This window comes from Oncorhynchus clarkii, chromosome 24 (genome assembly GCF_045791955.1).
Source record: "Oncorhynchus clarkii lewisi isolate Uvic-CL-2024 chromosome 24, UVic_Ocla_1.0, whole genome shotgun sequence".
Lineage (NCBI taxonomy): Eukaryota > Metazoa > Chordata > Actinopteri > Salmoniformes > Salmonidae > Oncorhynchus > Oncorhynchus clarkii.
Window position 1 is genome coordinate 12,799,865 of NC_092170.1, and position 19,333 is coordinate 12,819,197.

Here is a 19,333-nt window from a genome sequence, read left to right on the forward strand (position 1 = left end):
TCCAAATACTCTCTGTAAAAGTAATTTGATGTAAAAGACAAATTACCCAGTTCAGTTCTATAGCAATTATCCAGTTGTTCCCATACTGTGCAAATAAATGCACAAAAGTGCATTTGCAAAGTGCTAAAACGGGTGTCTATACTGGCGTCACTTTTTAAAGTAAAATACAGATTTAATAAACCAGGCCAGACACTCAAGCGGAGTTCCCACCCCAAGTTCTGCCGATTGGTTGCCGTGGAATTTGTGGAGGATAAAGGAGGGAGCCACATCTCCCACTATGGATGTCAGAGACATTGTCCTGGCAACCAATCACAGCAGGTGATCCTGACTAGCCAAAAATGACTTGCCAACTTAGTGTCTTGGATTCTGCTCTTGTGAAATCAATCCAGACACTTTACACATTGCTAAACCATGTTTTTTATAGAGCAGACTAATGTCATACATCAATAAATAACACCTAATAATAAGCAGACAAGGAGAAACCAAAGATGGTATGATACACTTTCTTTGAAGAGATGTGCTCAGGGATACAGATTTATTATGGACATGAAACATTTAGCTTTTAGATCAATAATCTATTACACAAAAAAATTATATTTTGCCCAAGGACAGTCCTCTAACTGCAAGGCTGATGAGACCACATAGTTTGGAGGGTAATTCCTGTGTCTGTAGGTATGAGTCTGTCAGAGGTTGGTCCTGATAGGCTAAGGGAACCGCTTGACTTTGACCCTCTGTTGTGTCAAGAGCTGTCATCAACTGATGGAAGACATTGTAGTGCTTGAGGTGACGTCCTTTAGCTGCTGCTGAAGGATTGGAGGCCAGGAGCCTGAGGCTGCTCCACTGCAGAGAAGTCACAGGGTCTCCGGTTCTCAGTGTAGCCATAGAGTTTCCTCAGGGCCACGCGTGCCGCCTCCTCCTCCGCAGCCAGAACAGTCTCCCCTGGAGCCTCGGCAAGGAGCTTCTTATCACTGAGGACACATACTCACTCAGTAACATGATCAACAAACAAATAAGTACCGGCAGAACACTACCACATACCTCACACATACTCCATAAGTAATGTAAAGAGTTTGTCCTGACCAGAAAAAAACACTTTCAGTCCTGGGACACAGCGTATTCCTGGTGAGGAAAATCTCCTGACTTTATCAGGGGGTGTACTGATGGGAGTGACCAGCGAGGCATACCTGTACAGCCCTACAAAGTAGAGTGGGAGCACAGTGCCGGCGCCGGCCGACCTGGTGAGGCGAGGCTCTGGGAGGGCCATGTTCCTCTTGGACAACTCCTCCACCAGCAGCCCCATTGGGTTTACCACCGACCACATCTCAAACAGGTCTTTCCCTACCAGCTGAGTGACCAGGAAATCCTGAAAGGAGAGAAGAGGGCATGGGAGGTGTGATCATCTTCAGCTACACAAACAAACTAATGTAAATTTGAGATGATTAATCATGACTGTTGAGGTGGGTGTTGAAAGTTGTAAGAATCTTCTTACCCGAAGGAAAAGGCCTGCTCTCTCAGCTCCACTGCTCTCCTGGAGTGCTCCGATCACAGCGAGGAACGTACTGTGCAATACTTCATCAGGGACCGGGAATTGAGCGCTCATAGTTAGGTCCTCGATGGCAAGGTTCCGCGCCACAAGGCACACGACTGGATGACTGGTCAGGTGCGCGACAATGGCGACCACTCCCATGCTGGGCAGGCAAGGGAAGCTAGCCCTGCACCAGTCAGACAAGAAGCTCTTGGTGAACTCCAAGCCCTGTCTGTGCAGCTGAATGTTGTCCCCCAGGACCAGAGCGGCCATTTCAGAGTCCACACCGAGTGCCTGCCTCCTCTCTTGCTCTGACTGAATGTAACAGGGGTTCACAAAGGCTGTCTTCAGGAGCTCCGGGGAGAAACTTTCTTTAAGGCGGCTGCTGAATGCCTGGACTTCTGCATGGTAGTCCCAGTTAGGTTTTTGAGCACTAGGAGACAGAACATAGGGAAATTCATAACGAAGATCACGGTACATGCAATCAGTATGTAGCTAAGATACTGACAGGTGTATAAACTTGAGCACACAGCCATACAATCTCCACAGACAAACATTGGTAGTAAAATGGCCTTACTAAATAAAGAGCTCAGAGACTTTCAACGCCTCGGTCAAATGTAAGTGCTGTTATTGTGAAGTGGCAATGACTAGGAGCAACAACGGCTCAGCCGCAAAGTGGTAGGCCACACAGCTCACAGAACGGGACCGGCGAGTGCTGAAGCGCGTAAAAATCATCTGTCCTTGGTTTCAACACTCACTACTGAGTTCCAAACTGCCTCTGGAAGCAACGTCAGCACAAGAACGGTTTGCCTGGAGCTTCATGAAATGTGTTTCCATGGCCGAGCAGCCGCACACAAGCCTAAGTTCACCATGCACAATGCAAAGCGTTGGTTGGAGTGGTGTAAAGTTTGCCGCCATTGGACTCTGGAGCAGTGGAAACGTGTTCCCTGGAGTGATGAATCACGCCGCACTTTTGTTTATTTTTTACTTTATTTAACTAGGCAAGTAATTAATGGCCATGATTTTGGAATAACAAGTTTGACGAGCAGGTGTCCATATACTTTTGTCCATGTAGTGTAGTCTGTTCTATATTGGCTAGCCAGCTAATTTCCGTATTTATTGTCAATTGCTCCAGATTCTATAGCCCATGTCCAATCGATTGTCAAATTGATCCTATTAAGATAACTGACTTACCTAGTTAAATAAAAATTAAGAACTCAAGAACAAATTGTTATTTACAATGACGGCCTACCATTAGGCCTCCTGCGGGGACGTATTGCATTAGATAACGAACAGGTGCACTGGATTTTACACAAAATGGTTGAATTCTGCATCCTATTTATGCCAACTTTCTTATCAAGCTAACCATGAACACCAATGGCCTTGACCCCTATGATACCAAGAAAACGTTACCTTACTAAGCTAGCATTTTACATACCGTGGCTTAGGTGGTGGAGGCCCTTCTATCTTCAACTTTCTTTCCATCAAAAGAGTATATGCTTTCATCCATCGCTTCTTCTCTCGGGTATGTGTAAGGAGTACATTTCTACAAACATGTTGATAGTGAATTCCAAATGTTAGCACACCACGACTTACAATGTATCCAGACGCCATGACAGTTTTCTGATGGTGTGGGACTATGAAAACCTTCCGGAAAGCAACCATAACGCGCCAAATTAGTTCCAGATTATAAACGGTTCCATTTTACGTTGCAATAACATAGTAATAACAATATACTTAATACTAATTAACAATGTTAGGCAGGGAGTAATGACCTACATTTAGTTCAACTAGTAATTTCATTAGATTTAGCAGTAGCTTGGTGTTTAATAGGCTAAATCACTGTATTTAATAGGCTAACTTACACATTCTGTTTACATCTGACCACTGGGTGATCTGTTCATGCAATTTTTAGTCTGACATTTCAGATTTAGATGTGAGAATCGTTCATGAAGTGGTTTGGACGTAGTAAACTACTTTTTCTAAGTCACTTTAGAAAAGCTATATTTTTCTTACGGGTAACTTTAGTGTAGTTTATCTTCTTTTAGTGTGAAGTAATTGGTCAACTATATTTTCAGAGTAGCTTCCCCAACACTGCTAATTAATACTGGTAACAACTAATATAACTAAACTCAAACATCCAAATTAGCTATTTTGTCATTTATTCCAATAAAATTGCATGACTCTCAGCATAATATGCTGGTACATTACAACTGAAAACTACAACCAATTTGATAACATTGTGCTTCAGCCAGAAAGTACTTGGTAAAACAAAAAAGGTAGTAACTGAAGATAAAATATGAGAAAAAGCATATCATGCTTATGGCTTGGTGGATATGGGCCATACATAATGAATAAATAATAATAACATAATGAATGGTGTAATAGCAACAGTGTGACTTTATATTTCCTTGCAGTACTATACATCAATTAAAACCATTTGTCAATTTTACATTATGTATTATCTTACAATATAACAGCAGTGCTCCACAATATATATTTATTTTTTAATCTTTTCACATCATTCCAATTCCCAATAAATATTTAACCCATTTCGATGCGTCTTATGTTATCATTTTCTTTAGACCTCTTATCTGTTGGAAATACCTCAGGAGCAATGATAACAACTGAGTAACATGAAGAAATATTTACAGCCGAGTCATTCTTTGATTCTTAAGCAACAAAAAAAATATAGCATTGTAAAAAATAATTACAAGTACATGTATACAATAAAATGAAATCAAACATCCCATTGCCCAAGAGCAAGGCTGTCCAGCACTGTGGCTAAATGCAGAGAGTACATTTGTCTACCATTTGAAACATAGCCTCTCCCCTCCTCTTCTATGTTCTCCACTCTCGGTCAGTGGTTCCGAGAAAAGGATTCTAGCGGCGGAACCAAACCCAGCTGTTGATAAGCCAGAAGGCTACGGTGACGGAGTACATGATCATCTCACGTTTGGCCCTCTCCTTGTTTTCCTCTTCTATGAGCTGGAGCCTCCGGTTCAGCTTGATGATCTACAGGCACACCAATGACAATCACATCAACACCACCAACCAATATAGCCAAAACAAAAACTGCTGAATGATATACCTTCCGTAGAAGTACAGTCAAGACGTATTAGGAGCAGACCTGACGTCGAAGCGTTGCTGCATCTACGACAGCCATGTCATCAGGAGCCATGGAAACATCCAGAGTAGTGTCTAGAGTGGCCAGGTTAAGCCTTGGGTGAAGAGAAATAGACCAAACACATCCTGGTTAACCATTTCTATCATGGATCAGGCAAGATGATATTTCTGATCATTGATCATAATATGACATTGAAGTTCTCAGCTTAATGATCAATGATTGAACTATTGTCAATGTATTTCTATTATAAATAAATTCACAATACATTGACAATAGTTCAATAGACCGGCATTACTCATTGCCCAACTATCTTTTCAACTAATATTGGAAACATTGACAGCAATGACACTCATCCTCTGACAATAACTACAGCCTATATCAGGGGTATTCAACGCTGACCCTACAAGGTCCGGAGCCTGCTGGTTCTGTTCTACCTGATCATTATTTGTACACACCTGATGTTCCAGGTCTAAATAAGTTCCTGATTAGGGGGCACAATGAAAAAAACGTAGTGGAACTGGCTTGCTGAAGAGGTTGCCTAGTGGTTAGAGCATTGGGCCAGTAACCGAAAGGTTGCTAGATCGAATCCCCGAGATAACAAGGTAAAAATCTGTTGTTCTGCCTCTGAATAAGGCAGTTAACCCACTGTTCTTAGACCGTCATTGTAAATAAGAATTTGTTCTTAACTGACTTGCCGTTAAATAATTGTTAAAAATAACAAATAAAAAAGGGTCCAGAGTTGAGTATGAGGGGCCTATATTATGAAAGGAAAGAGGAGGAAAAAGGAAGAAAGAGAGGAGTGAAGTCTACGTGCCAGGTGGAGTTACCTGGATTCATGCAGGGGGTTAGAGGTCGAGGCAGACCCCCCTCGCAGTGACGGCTTGCTGAAGAGGGCAGAAACAAGGAAGGGAGAGAGGAAGCAATAGAAAGAAATGGAGCAGCACACCAAAGTACAGTCTCACACTTACAATCCCAAAGTCTCTCACATTCACTCAGGTCTTAAGACTTCCATCATGCATTATAAAACTGACCTCTGTAAGACTGCCAATATATTCATCTCCAAAACACTAACTTCTCCTCAGAGTAGACAATAGATGTCACTATATAGGTTGGCTGTTGACAATGCTTGATAATGGCCTTACAACACATGGATAGAGCAAGAAGAGGACTAATTTAAAACGGACTGTTTTCAATGAAAATATGACTGAGATCATCACACTACTCTCCTATCACAGCTCGATAAAAGACACAGCTCGATAACAGCACATCAAGCAAAGTCAATCTTGATTTCAATGATAAATATACATCATGACATATTAATAGTGTTACTGAATGTTAGAAATGACCAGGTGTTTCCTACCCATTGCCCCAAAATAAATGATCAAAATATGGTCAATAAAAAATCATTTTGTTCATCGAGCAAATATCCAAATTCAATTATCGTAGATTTTTTAAATTGTCCAAATAGCCGAGATTTGATGACCCTGTCCACACGAAAGAGACAACACCAGGGACTTCAGAGAGAATTAATACAATTGTACTGTGTTGAATTTCGGGGTTAATCTCTGCACGGTGAGCAGAGTGGGAGAGGTCAGCCTAGAGATGACCTTAAGAGGGGTCATGAGATCACCTGCGGTGGTTCTCGTCCAGAACCTCCAAGACCTGCTGGTAGGCCCGGCGCGTGGTGGACTGGATGAAAGAGAGAACGCCGCTAGCGCTGTACAGGTTCTGTTCGTCCTCGGCCATGGCGAGAGGGGGGAAGACGCGAAGAGGGGCTGGGGGGAACGGGGTCACACTGCCCCCACCAACACGAGTGGCCAAGCCAGAGAAAACAGAGCAGAGAGAGCGAGAGAGTGAATAAGAGGGAGGGGAGAAAGACCATCTGCCCTTTACTCACTGAGCCACCAAAGAGTGACAGATGGTACTGATGGGGTGATGCCAAACAGATCATACTAGTGCACCATTGAACTATACCTAACCCTCTACCAGGAAGGGAGATGCAGAAACAAAAGCATGGAAAGGTCCTAATTAAAGGTCCCAATGAATCATCCCCCACAAAGCTGCTCTGAACAAAAGAAGATCCCCAAGGACTTCATATAGTGAAATAAGCTTTGAACAAATTAAATGGCTCTATGCCAAGTTTACTGTAAGGTGCCTCTCCCTGGTACAGTATAATATATTAATATGTTAATAGTGAAGAGAATTAAGAGCAAGTTTTAGTACCATGCTCAGGACAGGAGGAAACTACACTCACTACCTTCAGTGACACAGCATTGCAACAGCACTGGGTGCAGACCCAAAGACAGGTTCCAACCAAACAGGCTACAGAGTGAGCAACAACACCGTTGAGATACAGACACCCAACTACAGCCAAGTCTTTATCACAACAAACAGAGAGTGAGAGATGGACAAACAGGTCAGCAGACAGGGGAAAACCACTGGAGAGATGGGAGGAAAAGGACAGGCTTCCAGAAAATGAGAGGGGTGTGGTGGTGGTGGATTGTGCATGGCACTACTGGGGTGTGGACCACAGTTGATAAGCTACTTACGTTGAATCGTTTCTGGCAATCTGGCCATTGTGACGGACAGTGGTGTTCTCGCTGGCTGAACGTTCCCGCCGCAACCGCCCTTGCAAACGCATCTATGAGAAGGGGAGAACAGTTAAATACTAAAATCCTCTTCCTGTAAAATACTGACTTTGCCTTCACATTCAAATAAATTCCACATTCAGTGTAGAGGATGTGGTTCTGTGAACTAAGATCACAAGACAAATGGCCATGCCAGAGATCTGAACATTTGTGTAAGCTCAAATAACTAATGTCTAAGCTTTAGCTCAAAGAGCTAGCACAGTCTTGAGTTGCTTGGGTGACCAGGGTTTGATACCGCTTGTTCACACATGCCTGCCCTGGTCCATCACATCAACCCATCAGTACTTTCTGTTCATCTCTAGACTTTCCAGCCTCCAGTACCTCCTCACTGGGCTGGGCTGGGGCTGCACTGCGCTCCATTTCCATGAAGTCCAGTGGCCGCTCGTTGAGGGTGAGGACCCGAGGAGGGGTCTTCAGGGACAGGCTCTCTAGCGGGGTGGACTGGATCAAGTCCAGGTCTCTGGGCCTGGGGAACTGAGAGTCCTCACTGTCTCCTGAGAAGAGCAGTCAGGAGGGGTGTCACATAAGGGCCAATACAGGGTTATGTTTATTAAGACTTGAAACCTAAAACAGTTTGCAATGGAAAATGAAACTCGTGTCTGGAAGAACATCATCGATTTTGAGCCTAATGAACATGGTCCACGAGTATCAACACTACAGAGACCCTGTAGAGGACCAATGTGGCTACCTGACATTACGATCCTCTCTGGGACCTGCATCATGACGTTGTGCAGGTCATGTGAGCCTGCCTCGGGGTTGTCATGACCGTAGGGGCCAATTTTGAGCATCTCTGGAATCCTCATGCGCTGGCTGATGCCCTCTGTGTACTCCAGCTCGTAGTGGATGCGGTTCATCTCCGCCATCTCTGCAGTGGGAGAGGGGAATGCTGCTCCGTTCATTTGGCTGAAAAATATTTTTAAAAGCGTAATTTACTTTCAATATCAGCAAACCCAACTAACTGGTTACACAACATAGTTTGGGATTCCCCTTCACAACAATAATACAACGACAAGCAAGTTTCAGTTTATGTATTAAGAGAAGAGGCGCTAAAATAAAATGTTTATCCATGTAGCCACATATAGGCTTATTTTTAACTAACTATACCCCAGGAAACCTTGATGGTGATGGTCTTCGTCGTTGGATTAAAATATAACGAATGTTCGCGATGCTATCATGTGATAAGGATAAAAGGAGCATCTGAATCAATGGCCTGAATGTATCTCCACTCTCCAAATGAGGACAACTTACTAATAGCTAGTATTTTCACCAATGAAACCAAAATAGACCTTGGATGGCTGGAATATCAGCAAAACATAGCTGTCTAGGTATCAAGCTGGCTAGCTAGCTAAATTAGCTATCTAGATATGTTGGTGCGCTTAGTGTCTGTAATGTTTACCCATATAAAGCCCCATAAATGCAATTCCAAATAGTATTTAGCGAGTAGCAAGCTAACTACTGACTGCGGCCTGACCAGATACTTTGAAATGTCGGTATGACAGGCAGTTATCTAGCACGCTAGCTCAATTTCTAGCTGGTAGTGGTAGCTACCTAGCTGGCCTTACCCTTTGGTTTGTTCTTCTCCCATCAATTAAATATACGTGCAAAAATGGATATGGTCCAGCTGAAGATTCAAGAGTGCATTACAAATGATGTAGCATCCTTATATGTTGATTCCAGGAAGCTGAAAGGGACAACAATGTACACTGCAGCCCTGAATGAATGTAATGGATGGGGACCGAAACCGGAAGTTGTTTTACGTCACATGAAAATGATTGTTCTTGGTACAATAAAATACCTGTTATAATATCTGTTGTAATGATTTCTGCAGTGTTGGAAAAAGTACCCAATTGTCATATTTGGGTAAAAGTAAAGATACACTACATGGCCAAAAGTATGTGGACACATGCTCATCGAACATCTCATTTCAAAATAATGGGCATTAATATGGAGTTGGTCCCCCCTTTGCAGCTATAACAGCCTCCACTCTTCTGGGAAGGCTTTCCACTAGATGTTGGAATGCAGGGACTTGCTTCCACTCAGCCACAAGAGCACTATTGAGGTTGGGCACTGATGTTGGGCTATTAGGCCTGGCTTGCAGTCGGAGTTCCCATTCATCTCAAAGGTCTTCCATGGGGTTGAGGTCAGGTCTCTGTGCAGGCCAGTCAATCTCTTCCATACCGATCTGTATGGACTTCGCTTTGTGCATGGGGCATTGTCATGCTGAAACAGGAAAGGGCTTTCCCCAAACTGTTGTCACAAAGCTGGAAGCCCAGAATCGTCTACAATGTCATTTTATGCTGTAGCATTAAGATTTCCCTTCTTTGGGACTAATGGGCCTAGCCCGAACCATGAAAAACAGCCCCAAACCATTATTCCTCCTCCACCTAACTTTACAGTTGTCACTATGCATTGGGGCAGGTAGCGATCTCCTGGCATTTGCCAAACCCAGATCGTCAGTCGGACTGCCAGATAGCGAAGCGTGATTCATCACTCAGAGAACCTGTTTCCACTGTTTCAGAGTCCAATGGCAACAAGCTTTACACCACTCCAGCAGACGCTTGGTATTGAGCATTGTGATCGTAGGCTTGTGTGCAGCTGCTCAGCCATGGAAACCCATTTCATGACGCGCCCGACGAACAGTTCTTGTGCTGACGTTGCTTCCAGAGGAAAGACGATTTGTACGTGCTTTGCGCATCAGCACTCGGTGGTCCTGTTCTGTGAGCTTATGTGGCCTACCACTTTGCAGACTGAGCTGTTGTTGCTCCTAGACGTTTCCACTTCACAATAACAGCACTTACAGTTAAAAGTCACTGAGCTCTTCAGTACAGGCCATTCTACTGCTAATGTTTGTCTATGGAGATTGCATGTCTGTTCGATTTTATGCACCTGTCAGCAACGGGTGTGGCTGAAATAGCCAAATCCACTAATTTGAAGGGAGTCCACATGACTCCGTAAAATACTACTTGAGTAAAAGTCTAAAAGTCTATGATTTTACTTTAAGTATCAAAAGTAAATGTAATTGCTAAAATATACTAAAGTATCGAAATTAAAAGTATACATTATTTCAAATTCCTTATATTAAGCAAACCAGACGGCATCAAATTCTTGCTTTTTTAATTTGAATTTATTTGAATTTATTTCACCTTTATTTAACCAGGTAGGCAAGTTGAGAACAAGTTATCATTTAAAATTGCGACCTGGTCAAGATAAAGCAAAGCAGTTCGACACATACAACAACACAGCGTTACACATGGAGTAAAACAAACATACAGTCAATAATACAGTAGAAAAATAAGTCTATATACAATGTGAGCAAATGAGGTGAGATAAGGGAGGTAAAGGCAAAAAAAAAGGCCATGGTGGCGAAGTAAATACAATATAGCAAGTAAAACACTGGAATGGTAGATTTGCAGTGGAAGAATGTGCAAAGTAGAGATAGAAATAATGGGGTGCAAAGGAGCAAAATAAATAAATAAATACAGTAGGGGGAGAGGTAGTTGTTTGGACTAAATTATAGATGGCCTATGTACAGGTGCAGTAATATGTGAGCTGCTCTGACAGCTGGTGCTTAAAGCTAGTGAGGGAGATAAGTGTTTCCAGTTTCAGAGATTTTTGTAATTCATTCCAATCATTTGCAGCAGAGAACTGGAAGGAGAGGCGGCCAAAGGAAGAATTGGCTTTGGGGGCGACCAGAGAGATATACCTGCTGGAGTGCGTGCTACAGGTGGGTGCTGCTATGGTGACCAGCGAGCTGAGATAAGGGGGGACTTTACCTAGCAGGGTCTTGTAGATGACCTGGAGCCAGTGGGTTTGGCGACGAGTATGAAGCGAGGGCCAGCCAACGAGAGCATACAGGTCACAGTGGTGGGTAGTACATGTGGCTTTGTTGAGAAAACGGATGACACTGTGATAGACTGCATCCAATTTATTGAGTAGGGTATTGGAGGCTATTTTGTAAATGACATCGCCGAAGTCGAGGATCGGTAAGATGGTCAGTTTTACAAGGGTATGTTTGGCAGCATGAGTGAAGGATGCTTTGTTGCGAAATAGGAAGCCAATTCTAGATTTAACTTTGGATTGGAGATGTTTGATGTGAGTCTGGAAGGAGAGTTTACAGTCTAACCAGACACCTAGGAATTTATAGTTGTCCACATATTCTAAGTCTGAACCGTCCAGAGTAGTGATGTTGGACGGGCGGGCAGGTGCAGGCAGCGATCGGTTGAAGAGCATGCATTTAGTTTTACTTGTATTTAAGAGAAATTGGAGGCCACGGAAGGAGAGTTGTATGGCATTGAAGCTCATCTGGAGGGTTGCTAACACAGTGTCCAAAGAAGGGCCAGAAGTATACAGAATGGTGTCGTATGCGTAGAGGTGGATCAGAGTCTCACCAGCAGCAAGAGCGACATCATTGATGTATACAGAGAAGAGAGTCAGTCCAAGAATTGAACCCTGTGGCACCCCCATAGAGACTGTCAGAGGCCTGGACAACAGGCCCTCCGTTTTGACACACTGAACTCTGTCAGAGAAGTGGTTGGTGAACCAGGCCAGGCAATCATTTGAGAAACCAAGGCTATCGATTCTGCCGATGAAGATGTGGTGATTACGGCTACACAGTATTGTTTCTTATCGATGGCGGTTAAGATATCATTTAGGACCTTGAGCGTGGCAGAGGTGCACCCATGACCAGCTCTGAAACCAGATTGCATAGCAGAGAAGGTATGGTGGGATTCGAAATGGTCGGTAATCTGTTTATTGACTTGGCTTTCGAATACCTTAGAAAGGCAGGGCAGGATAGATATAGATCTGTAGCCGTTTGGGTCAAGAGTGTCCCCCCCTTTGAAGAGGGGGATGACCGCAGCTGCTTTCCAATCTTTGGGAATCTCAGACAAATTATAATTATAGTGGATTTATTGGTGGTGACAGTGTTTTCTATCCTCAGTGCAGTGGGCAGCTGGGTGGAGGTGTTCTTATTCTCCATGGACTTTACAGTGTCCAATACCTTTTTTGGGTTTGTGTTGCAGGAAGCAAATTTCTGCTTGAAAAAGCTAGCCTTGGCTTTTCTAACTGCCTGTGTAAATTGGTTTCTAGCTTCCCTGAAAAGTTGCATATCACGTGGGCTGTTCGATGCTAATGCAGAACGCCAAAGGATGTTTTTGTGTTGGTTAAGGGCAGTTAGGTCTGGAGAGAACCAAGGGCTATATCTGTCCCTGGTTCTAAATGTCTTGAATGGGGCATGCTTATTTAAGATGGTGAGGAAGGCATTTAAAAAAAATAACCAGGCATCCTCTACTGACGGGTTGAGATCAATATCCTTCCAGAATATCCCGGCCAGGTCGATTAAAAAGGCCTGCTCGCTGAAGTGTTTCAGGGAGCGTTTGACAGTGATGAGTTGAGGTTGTTTGACGGATAGCCAGGGGCACACTCAAACATTCAGACATAATTTACAAACGAAGCATGTGTGTTTAGAGAGTCTGCCAGATGAGAGTCAGTATGGATGACTGTGGATGTTGTCATGTGCATGAATTTGAGTATTTTCCTGTCCTGCTAAGCATTCAAAATGTTTTTGGTGTCTGGGGAAATGTATGGAGTAAAAAGTACATTATTTTCTTTAGGAATGTAGTGAAGTAAAAATAAATGTTGTCTCACATGGTAGGTACCTATTAACCATAGGTCAAAACATATTTGAGCTACTTTTTTATTGTTTGATCATAAGAATGCATCGATTTTCCTAAAATGTTGCCTGGTGTATTATTAACTGATATAAATTATTAAGCCTACTTATTCAGCAGTTGTATCACAATTTTTTGAAGGTTGGAGCAAAAACATGTGCAGAGATTGAGAGGGAAATCCAGAGAGTTAAAGAGAGTGTGGATGCAGAGATTATAGAAGACACTGTGAAAACGCTCTACAAACTGCTGGAGAAGATCCATAAGAAGGGAGGAGGAAATAAAGGGGAATGTGTTGGAGGAGGTAGGGAATGGAGAACGCAAAGGAGGAAATGAAGAAGAGGAAGGAGGGGGTATAGAGGAAGGAGAAGGTGGCAAGGCAGAGACAGGTGGCGGAGAAGGAGAATCAGAGGATGGAGAAGAAGTGGGAGTAGGTAGAGCTGAAAGACAAGGGGCTGGATAGGCAGAAAGAGAAACTTGAGAAGAAGAGCAAGAAACCTGAAATATTGTTGAAAGTTGGAAAGACGGAAAAGGAGAAAGAGAAATTAGATAGGAAGAATAAGACGTTGGAAAGGTTGAAAGTGGATGTGAATAAGAGAAGGTAGAATATTACAGGAACAGGAGAGATGATGAAAAAAGACAGAGAATGAGATGTTAATCTTATTCTTCCTCTACAAAATAAAAGTAGATGTCGAAGAGAAGGCAGAGGAGATGCAGAAAGTGAAAGTGGAGTGGAAGTGATTGAAGGAGAAGATGAAAGAGAGAAAGAGGGAGAAAAACAGAGAGAAAGAAGTGGAGAGAAGGGAAAGAGCAGGATGTAGAGAGAAACACACACACAGCCATTAATGTCCCACTCTGCACTCAGTACCGTGAGCCTACATTTGAATTAACATATGAGAAAACTGCAAATTTGCGTTGAAGGGCTGTCTCCTGTAATACATAGCTATTAATAAATTCACGACAACAACACTGGAGGTCGCTGTTTCTAACTCAACGAGATCTAATATAAACGTCAATAAACTCCAACAAACCACTATAAAATAGGCCTACCGGTTCCAGAGAAAAAACAATATAGCAGGAAGGTGTCAAAAGTCTTAGGGTTGGTACACTTTTTTGATCTCGTAAAAAAAGGCCGCGAATAGATGAGTAATCAAACCAGTCAAAAGGCCACACTTTTCATAGATTAAAATACACAGTTGAAAAGCTCTAGGTAGCGGAGAGCTAGGTAGAGATGGATCTCATTAGTAATGATAGGGACCCTCTAGTGGTCCTGGGTGGTACTCCGGCACTCTTGTGAATGGAGCCCATACGGTGAAGGGGGATGCAAACTGAGGGACAACAAGACCTTCTCTCAAGCTCTTTAGATACGGTACAATCTTGTGGCTGGAGACGAAGCATTGTAGTCTTGTTTCGGAGCGTTTTCAGTCGAAGACAGGATGCACATAATTATTTGACGCGACTATAGGAGATATTTACCTATCACCACATCATTATTTACTTTGTGGTCTTCTCTGTGTGAATTAATAATGTTCTTGGACATTTTAATTTGGTGTATGATAGCACTGGACACCACGCGCCTCGCATCATCTCTGGAGTTACAACCTGACATGTGAGTGACTTTAGAGTTGCACGACTATTTTATGTTGAATCATCTAATACATGAGCACACTATAGCCTTCATGTGACACATGAACATTTGAGTCTGTAAATAGTGGTACTGTAAAATGGTATTTGCGGCTCTTCAATGGAAATGTGTTATTGCAGCATGTTTCAATAGGCCGGCCTACTTTTGGTTAAAGGGATCGCCAACAACCTCTAATCATGGTTATTAGGCTTTGTTGTCACTGTTTTCTACTGTTGGATACAAACGTGAAATCTGTATAATTTACTCTGTCTTTTTTGACTGCACAACAGTCAACTGGATGCATTTGTCCTCTAGGCGTCGCTCTTTGTGCACCTCACGTAAAATGTACCATATTATACTTTACCCTGCAAACATGACCACTATTATACTGAGGATGAAAAGGAATGTGTATTTCTCAAGAGACTTCCCGAAAAGAATGAGCGTGTGCAGGACGCGCATGCAGGAGTGTTTTTTCATGTAGGAGCCTTATACTTCTCTCAGCTAATTAACCTAGCCTGCTGTCTATTGAATCCAGATGGTGTGTGCAGATGCAGAAATACACCTTTGGACAAAAGTGTGTTATAAATCCCTGTTCCGAAAACATTTTAGATATATTTATTACGGTATGTAGATATTCAGTTGTTCAGCTGCTGATTCCCTTAGCATTTTCGTTGGCGGACAGACAGACATGCACCAAGTAATGCACGCACACACACAAATACAAGCACACACACATTCTGACATGTTTTCTCTTATGAGATTGTAAACTGGTATTGCCTGGAGGGTTTCATTGGTTGTTTATTGGGTATGTGGAACACTGTCCAAGTCTAGCAGAGTATTTGAGAACATGAGTCTAGGGTATTCTAAAGGAGAACAGACCAAAACCCAGACTACAGATGCAGATAGAATGATTTTGACTTTACATTATGGAGCCACAGCAGGTAATGCACAAGCTGTATAGTGTGCCTTGAGCTAAACAATGAGATACTCCTAACAATGGCCAATTGTCATTGCTGAACTCAATCCAATTGCTCATTTCCCAGGTCTATCTGGTGCTGTGAATAGACATAAGATAGCACATCTAGGTAATGTATGTTACTGTGTCTGTTGGAATGTGTGCATCTGCTTCCTCTTGGATTGTGTCAGTGTTTCCCCTGTGTCGGCGTGCTCCCTGGTGACACACACACACACACACACCTCATCTGGGGGGAACACGCTGGACACCTGTCAAGACGCTGGAGGGTCTGGAGCTGCTGGGTGGTTCGTGATGAGGGTCAGCAACTCTGGTGTGTCAGAAGGGGAAGAGTAGCAACTCTCTCTCATGAGCCTCAACCCTGACCCTCTCCTGTCCTGTGTCTCACTAATCACTTGAAGGATATCTAAACCGCTCATCTCCATTTTTACTCTGTTTGATGACAACAACATGGTATATACCAATGTAGCCCTTGTACCCAGAGTAATTATAGTGTTACTACACAGGTATACAAGCAACTTCATGTAAAGTGTTACAGACTGAACCATCCTCTCTGTGTCTCTGCAGGCCTAATGTGTGTGCGGAGCAGGAGTTGTCCATGCTGGGTGCACGCCAGCCTTGTGTCCAGGCCTTCACTCGGATGGTCAAGGTCTGGAAGCAAGGCTGCACCGGCCACCGCTGGTGTGTTGGCTACGAAAGGAGGTGAGTGGCACATCTTCTCCACCACCCTGTTGTTGTTGTTGTTGGATAGTTGTGCTGAGTCTCTCCTATCATAACTGGGCTCATACAGATGTAGGATCTTAATTTGAGCCAGTTTCATACAGCAGGAAAATAGTCCTGCAGCCACAGGAAATTTGAATTGTTATGTGGATTATAAATAATGGAATTTTTTTTAGGGTTTGAGGGAAAATCAAGTCTGACATTTCAAAGTGGAAATTACAAACTTCAGAAGCCTTTTCAAACCTCAAATACACTACAAGTTTAACATTTCCTGCATTGCAGGAAAGTTCTCCTCCAGCAGGGTGATCAAATGAAGATCCTTCACCTGTATGTAATTTCCTTTCTGCAGAACAGGCTACTACACAGCCTACAGGCAGGTGTACAGTATGGATGTGCACAGAGTGACCAGGTGCTGCCCTGGGTGGACACAGAGGGGCAAGGAGAGGGGTTGTTTGCATCGTGAGTTCAAAGACAAACACTGGATATTATTTTCATATTAACACATGTATCTATGGAATAATGTAGCGCTATCGATACATATGAAATGAATTGATCATGTGTTGTCATGCCCATGATGTGTCTGAGCATTTGCAGGTGCTACTGAAATGACTGATGTGCTTTGTGCTCTACAGGGGTGTGTGCTGCTAATACCTGCTTCAATGGGGGCAGGTGTGATGAGGGAGGTGACCAGATCTGTCAGTGTCCTGTAGGCTTCCAAGGAACACGCTGCCAGTATGGTGAGTGAGTCATCACGGAGTCAGAGGAAGAGAACATGTTGTGGACACCTTGCCATGGTTTAAGGAGGGAGGCGGAGAGAATTGTGAGAGAATTGTAAAGAGAGTGAGAGACAGAGAGAGGGAGAGAGAGAGAGAGAGAGAGAGAGAGAGAGAGAGGGGGGTAATGAGAGAGAGCGAGTGAGAAAGAGGGAATGAGAGGCCAGAGAGAAACACAAATGCCCTTTTTCGACTAAACACTTCAACAATATTGTAAAGGTCAATGTTTTTTAACCTTCAGTGTCCACCCTGTATCCACTAGCCACCCCTTTGCGTTGTATTCTAGAGACTGACCTACATGTATATCCTTAAAGGAGAGCATACTGTTAATGTTCTAATGGACACAGTGCAGACCTTGTGCTTTCATTTTGAACAACATAAATGTTCCTTTCCTGTGGCTGCGATCGGCAAAGGCCGCTCGATGGGGGTTGCTGGGTAATTAGAGGTGGCAGAAGTGCACTCTGGGAGAAAAGGGGTCCTTTGAAGGCTGGTGCCGCAGGCGCTAGGAGGCTAACTCAACCCTGACTCGGTCCTCTGTCCTCCAGTCTGCAAGCTGGATCCTACCCACCGTGCTCCTACACCTGCATTGCTTGCTGTTTGGGGTGTTAGGCTGGGTTTCTGTATAGCACTTTGTGATGTCAGCTGATGTAGGAAGGGCTTTATAAATACATTTGATTGATTGATTGATAATGAGGGCGTGTGCAGTTTGAGGTTCTCACAGATGGAACAGACACTGCCTGTCTGGACACCAGGGCCCGTATCCACATAAAATCTTCCCATAGAGTAGGAGTGCTGAAATAGGATCTTTGACCTTTTAGATCATAATGAATAAGATTATATGGACAGGTGGGAACCTGATCCTAGACCAGCTCCAACTCTGAAACACTTTGTGAATATGGGCCAATGACTGGTATTCCGTCAACATTCAATCCTTCATAGTTCATGTTTATTCAAGCTAATCAGCAAGCAATCACTATTGAACCCCCTTGGCAACTTGTTTTCCAACTATGAAGCAAGTACAGTTCTATTGTCCAGGCCCAAAGAATATTTACCTTAGGTGAAAGCATACTAGTGGAATGTGGACTGGAACATGATCTGTTACAAGTAACATGATCCAGAATTATTCTTCCTGTCTTTAACATTCTCATGAACATCTCTTGGTCTGCTCTCCTTTCTCCCTGACCCTCTGACCCCTAACACTCTGTCATCCGGCCAAAAGCGAGAGGACAACGCTTGTTAGTTGATGTTCTAAGGAAGACTCCCGCCAAGAGAGAACAGAGAACAATTAGTTACAACCCCTTCCCATGCTCTTGCGTGCACACACACACACACACACACTCAGGGCAACACACATTCAGGCACAACACACACGCACTCAGGGCAGCACACATTCAGGCACAACACACACGCACACACACACACACACACACACACACACACACACACACACACACACACACACACACACACACACACACACACACACACACACACACACACACACACACACACACACACACACACACACACACACACAGCAGGAGGACGGTCCTGCCAAGGGCTCTCTTTGTTGCTCTTCCTCCGGCTGTGACATTTCACAGGGACACATCAGTGTTTGTTTCTGGTGGCTGTCCCACTCGTTTGTTTGGAAAGAGCTGCTTGGGTTTTCAGGGAAGGTTGAACAACATAGGGACACACACAATAATCAGGTGACAGGGAAGGGGGACACAGATAAGCCTGACTCTTTCCCGTCAAGGTTTTTAGCATCCTGTGATTCGGTTCCCTCTGTGAACACAGCAGCTTTGACCTCTTTTTTTGTTGTTGTTGAATTTTACCCCCTTTTTCTCCCCAATTTCGTGGTATCCAATTGTTAGTAGCTACTATCTTGTCTCATCGCTACAACTCCCGTGCGGGCTCGTGAGAGACGAAGGTCGAAAGTCATGCGTCCTCCGATACACAACCCAACCAAGCCGCACTGCTTCTTAACACAGCGCTCATCCAACCCGGAAGCCAGCTGAACCAATGTGTCGGAGGAAACACTGTGCACCTGGCAACCTTGGTTAGCGTGCACTGCGCCCGGCCCGCCACAGGAGTCGCTTGTGCGCGATGAGACAAGGATATCCCTACCGGCCAAGCCCTCCCTAACCCGGACGACGCTAGGCCAATTGTGCGTCGCCCTACGGACCTCCTGGTCGCGGCCGGTTACGACAGAGACTGGGCGCGAACCCAGGGTCTCTGGTGGCACAGCTGGCGCTGAGCTTTGACCTCTTATTCCTC

At 43.9% G+C, this 19,333-nt stretch overlaps 4 protein-coding genes across 5 annotated transcripts in view; 1 reads left to right on the forward strand and 3 right to left on the reverse strand.

The window, feature by feature from the left end:
* LOC139382327 (alpha-2-macroglobulin-like) overlaps positions 1-19,333 on the reverse strand; it is a 563,422-nt gene that overhangs the window by 107,890 nt on the left and 436,199 nt on the right. The window lies entirely within an intron of this gene.
* Positions 490-3,170, reverse strand: LOC139382339 (large ribosomal subunit protein mL44-like). The gene is made up of 4 exons (XM_071126306.1): positions 2,964-3,170; positions 1,490-1,958; positions 1,185-1,363; positions 490-968 (listed from the first exon to the last, which is right to left on the reverse strand). The coding sequence occupies exons 1-4, from the start codon at positions 3,137-3,139 to the stop codon at positions 794-796; spliced, it is 999 nt and encodes a 332-aa protein (XP_070982407.1). The 5' UTR covers positions 3,140-3,170; the 3' UTR covers positions 490-793.
* Positions 3,671-9,027, reverse strand: LOC139382338 (mitochondrial fission factor homolog B-like). Of its 2 annotated transcripts, XM_071126304.1 has the most exons (8): positions 8,863-9,027; positions 7,989-8,203; positions 7,622-7,794; positions 7,202-7,293; positions 6,283-6,447; positions 5,480-5,536; positions 4,656-4,746; positions 3,671-4,540 (listed from the first exon to the last, which is right to left on the reverse strand). In XM_071126304.1, the coding sequence occupies exons 1-8, from the start codon at positions 8,883-8,885 to the stop codon at positions 4,409-4,411; spliced, it is 948 nt and encodes a 315-aa protein (XP_070982405.1). In that variant the 5' UTR covers positions 8,886-9,027; the 3' UTR covers positions 3,671-4,408. The 2 variants fall into 2 exon arrangements, with proteins under 2 accessions (XP_070982405.1, XP_070982406.1); XM_071126305.1 differs by lacking the exon at positions 6,283-6,447 and having other exon boundaries at positions 3,684-4,540.
* The window catches only part of LOC139382324 (multiple epidermal growth factor-like domains protein 6), a 90,432-nt gene continuing 85,475 nt past the window's right edge, over positions 14,377-19,333 (forward strand). Inside the window, exons 1-4 of the mRNA XM_071126252.1 lie at positions 14,377-14,575; positions 16,131-16,265; positions 16,633-16,742; positions 16,916-17,020. Of these exons, the coding sequence (XP_070982353.1) occupies positions 14,493-14,575; positions 16,131-16,265; positions 16,633-16,742; positions 16,916-17,020 (433 nt within the window). The 5' untranslated portion in view covers positions 14,377-14,492. The remainder of the gene's footprint in view (positions 14,576-16,130; positions 16,266-16,632; positions 16,743-16,915; positions 17,021-19,333) is intronic.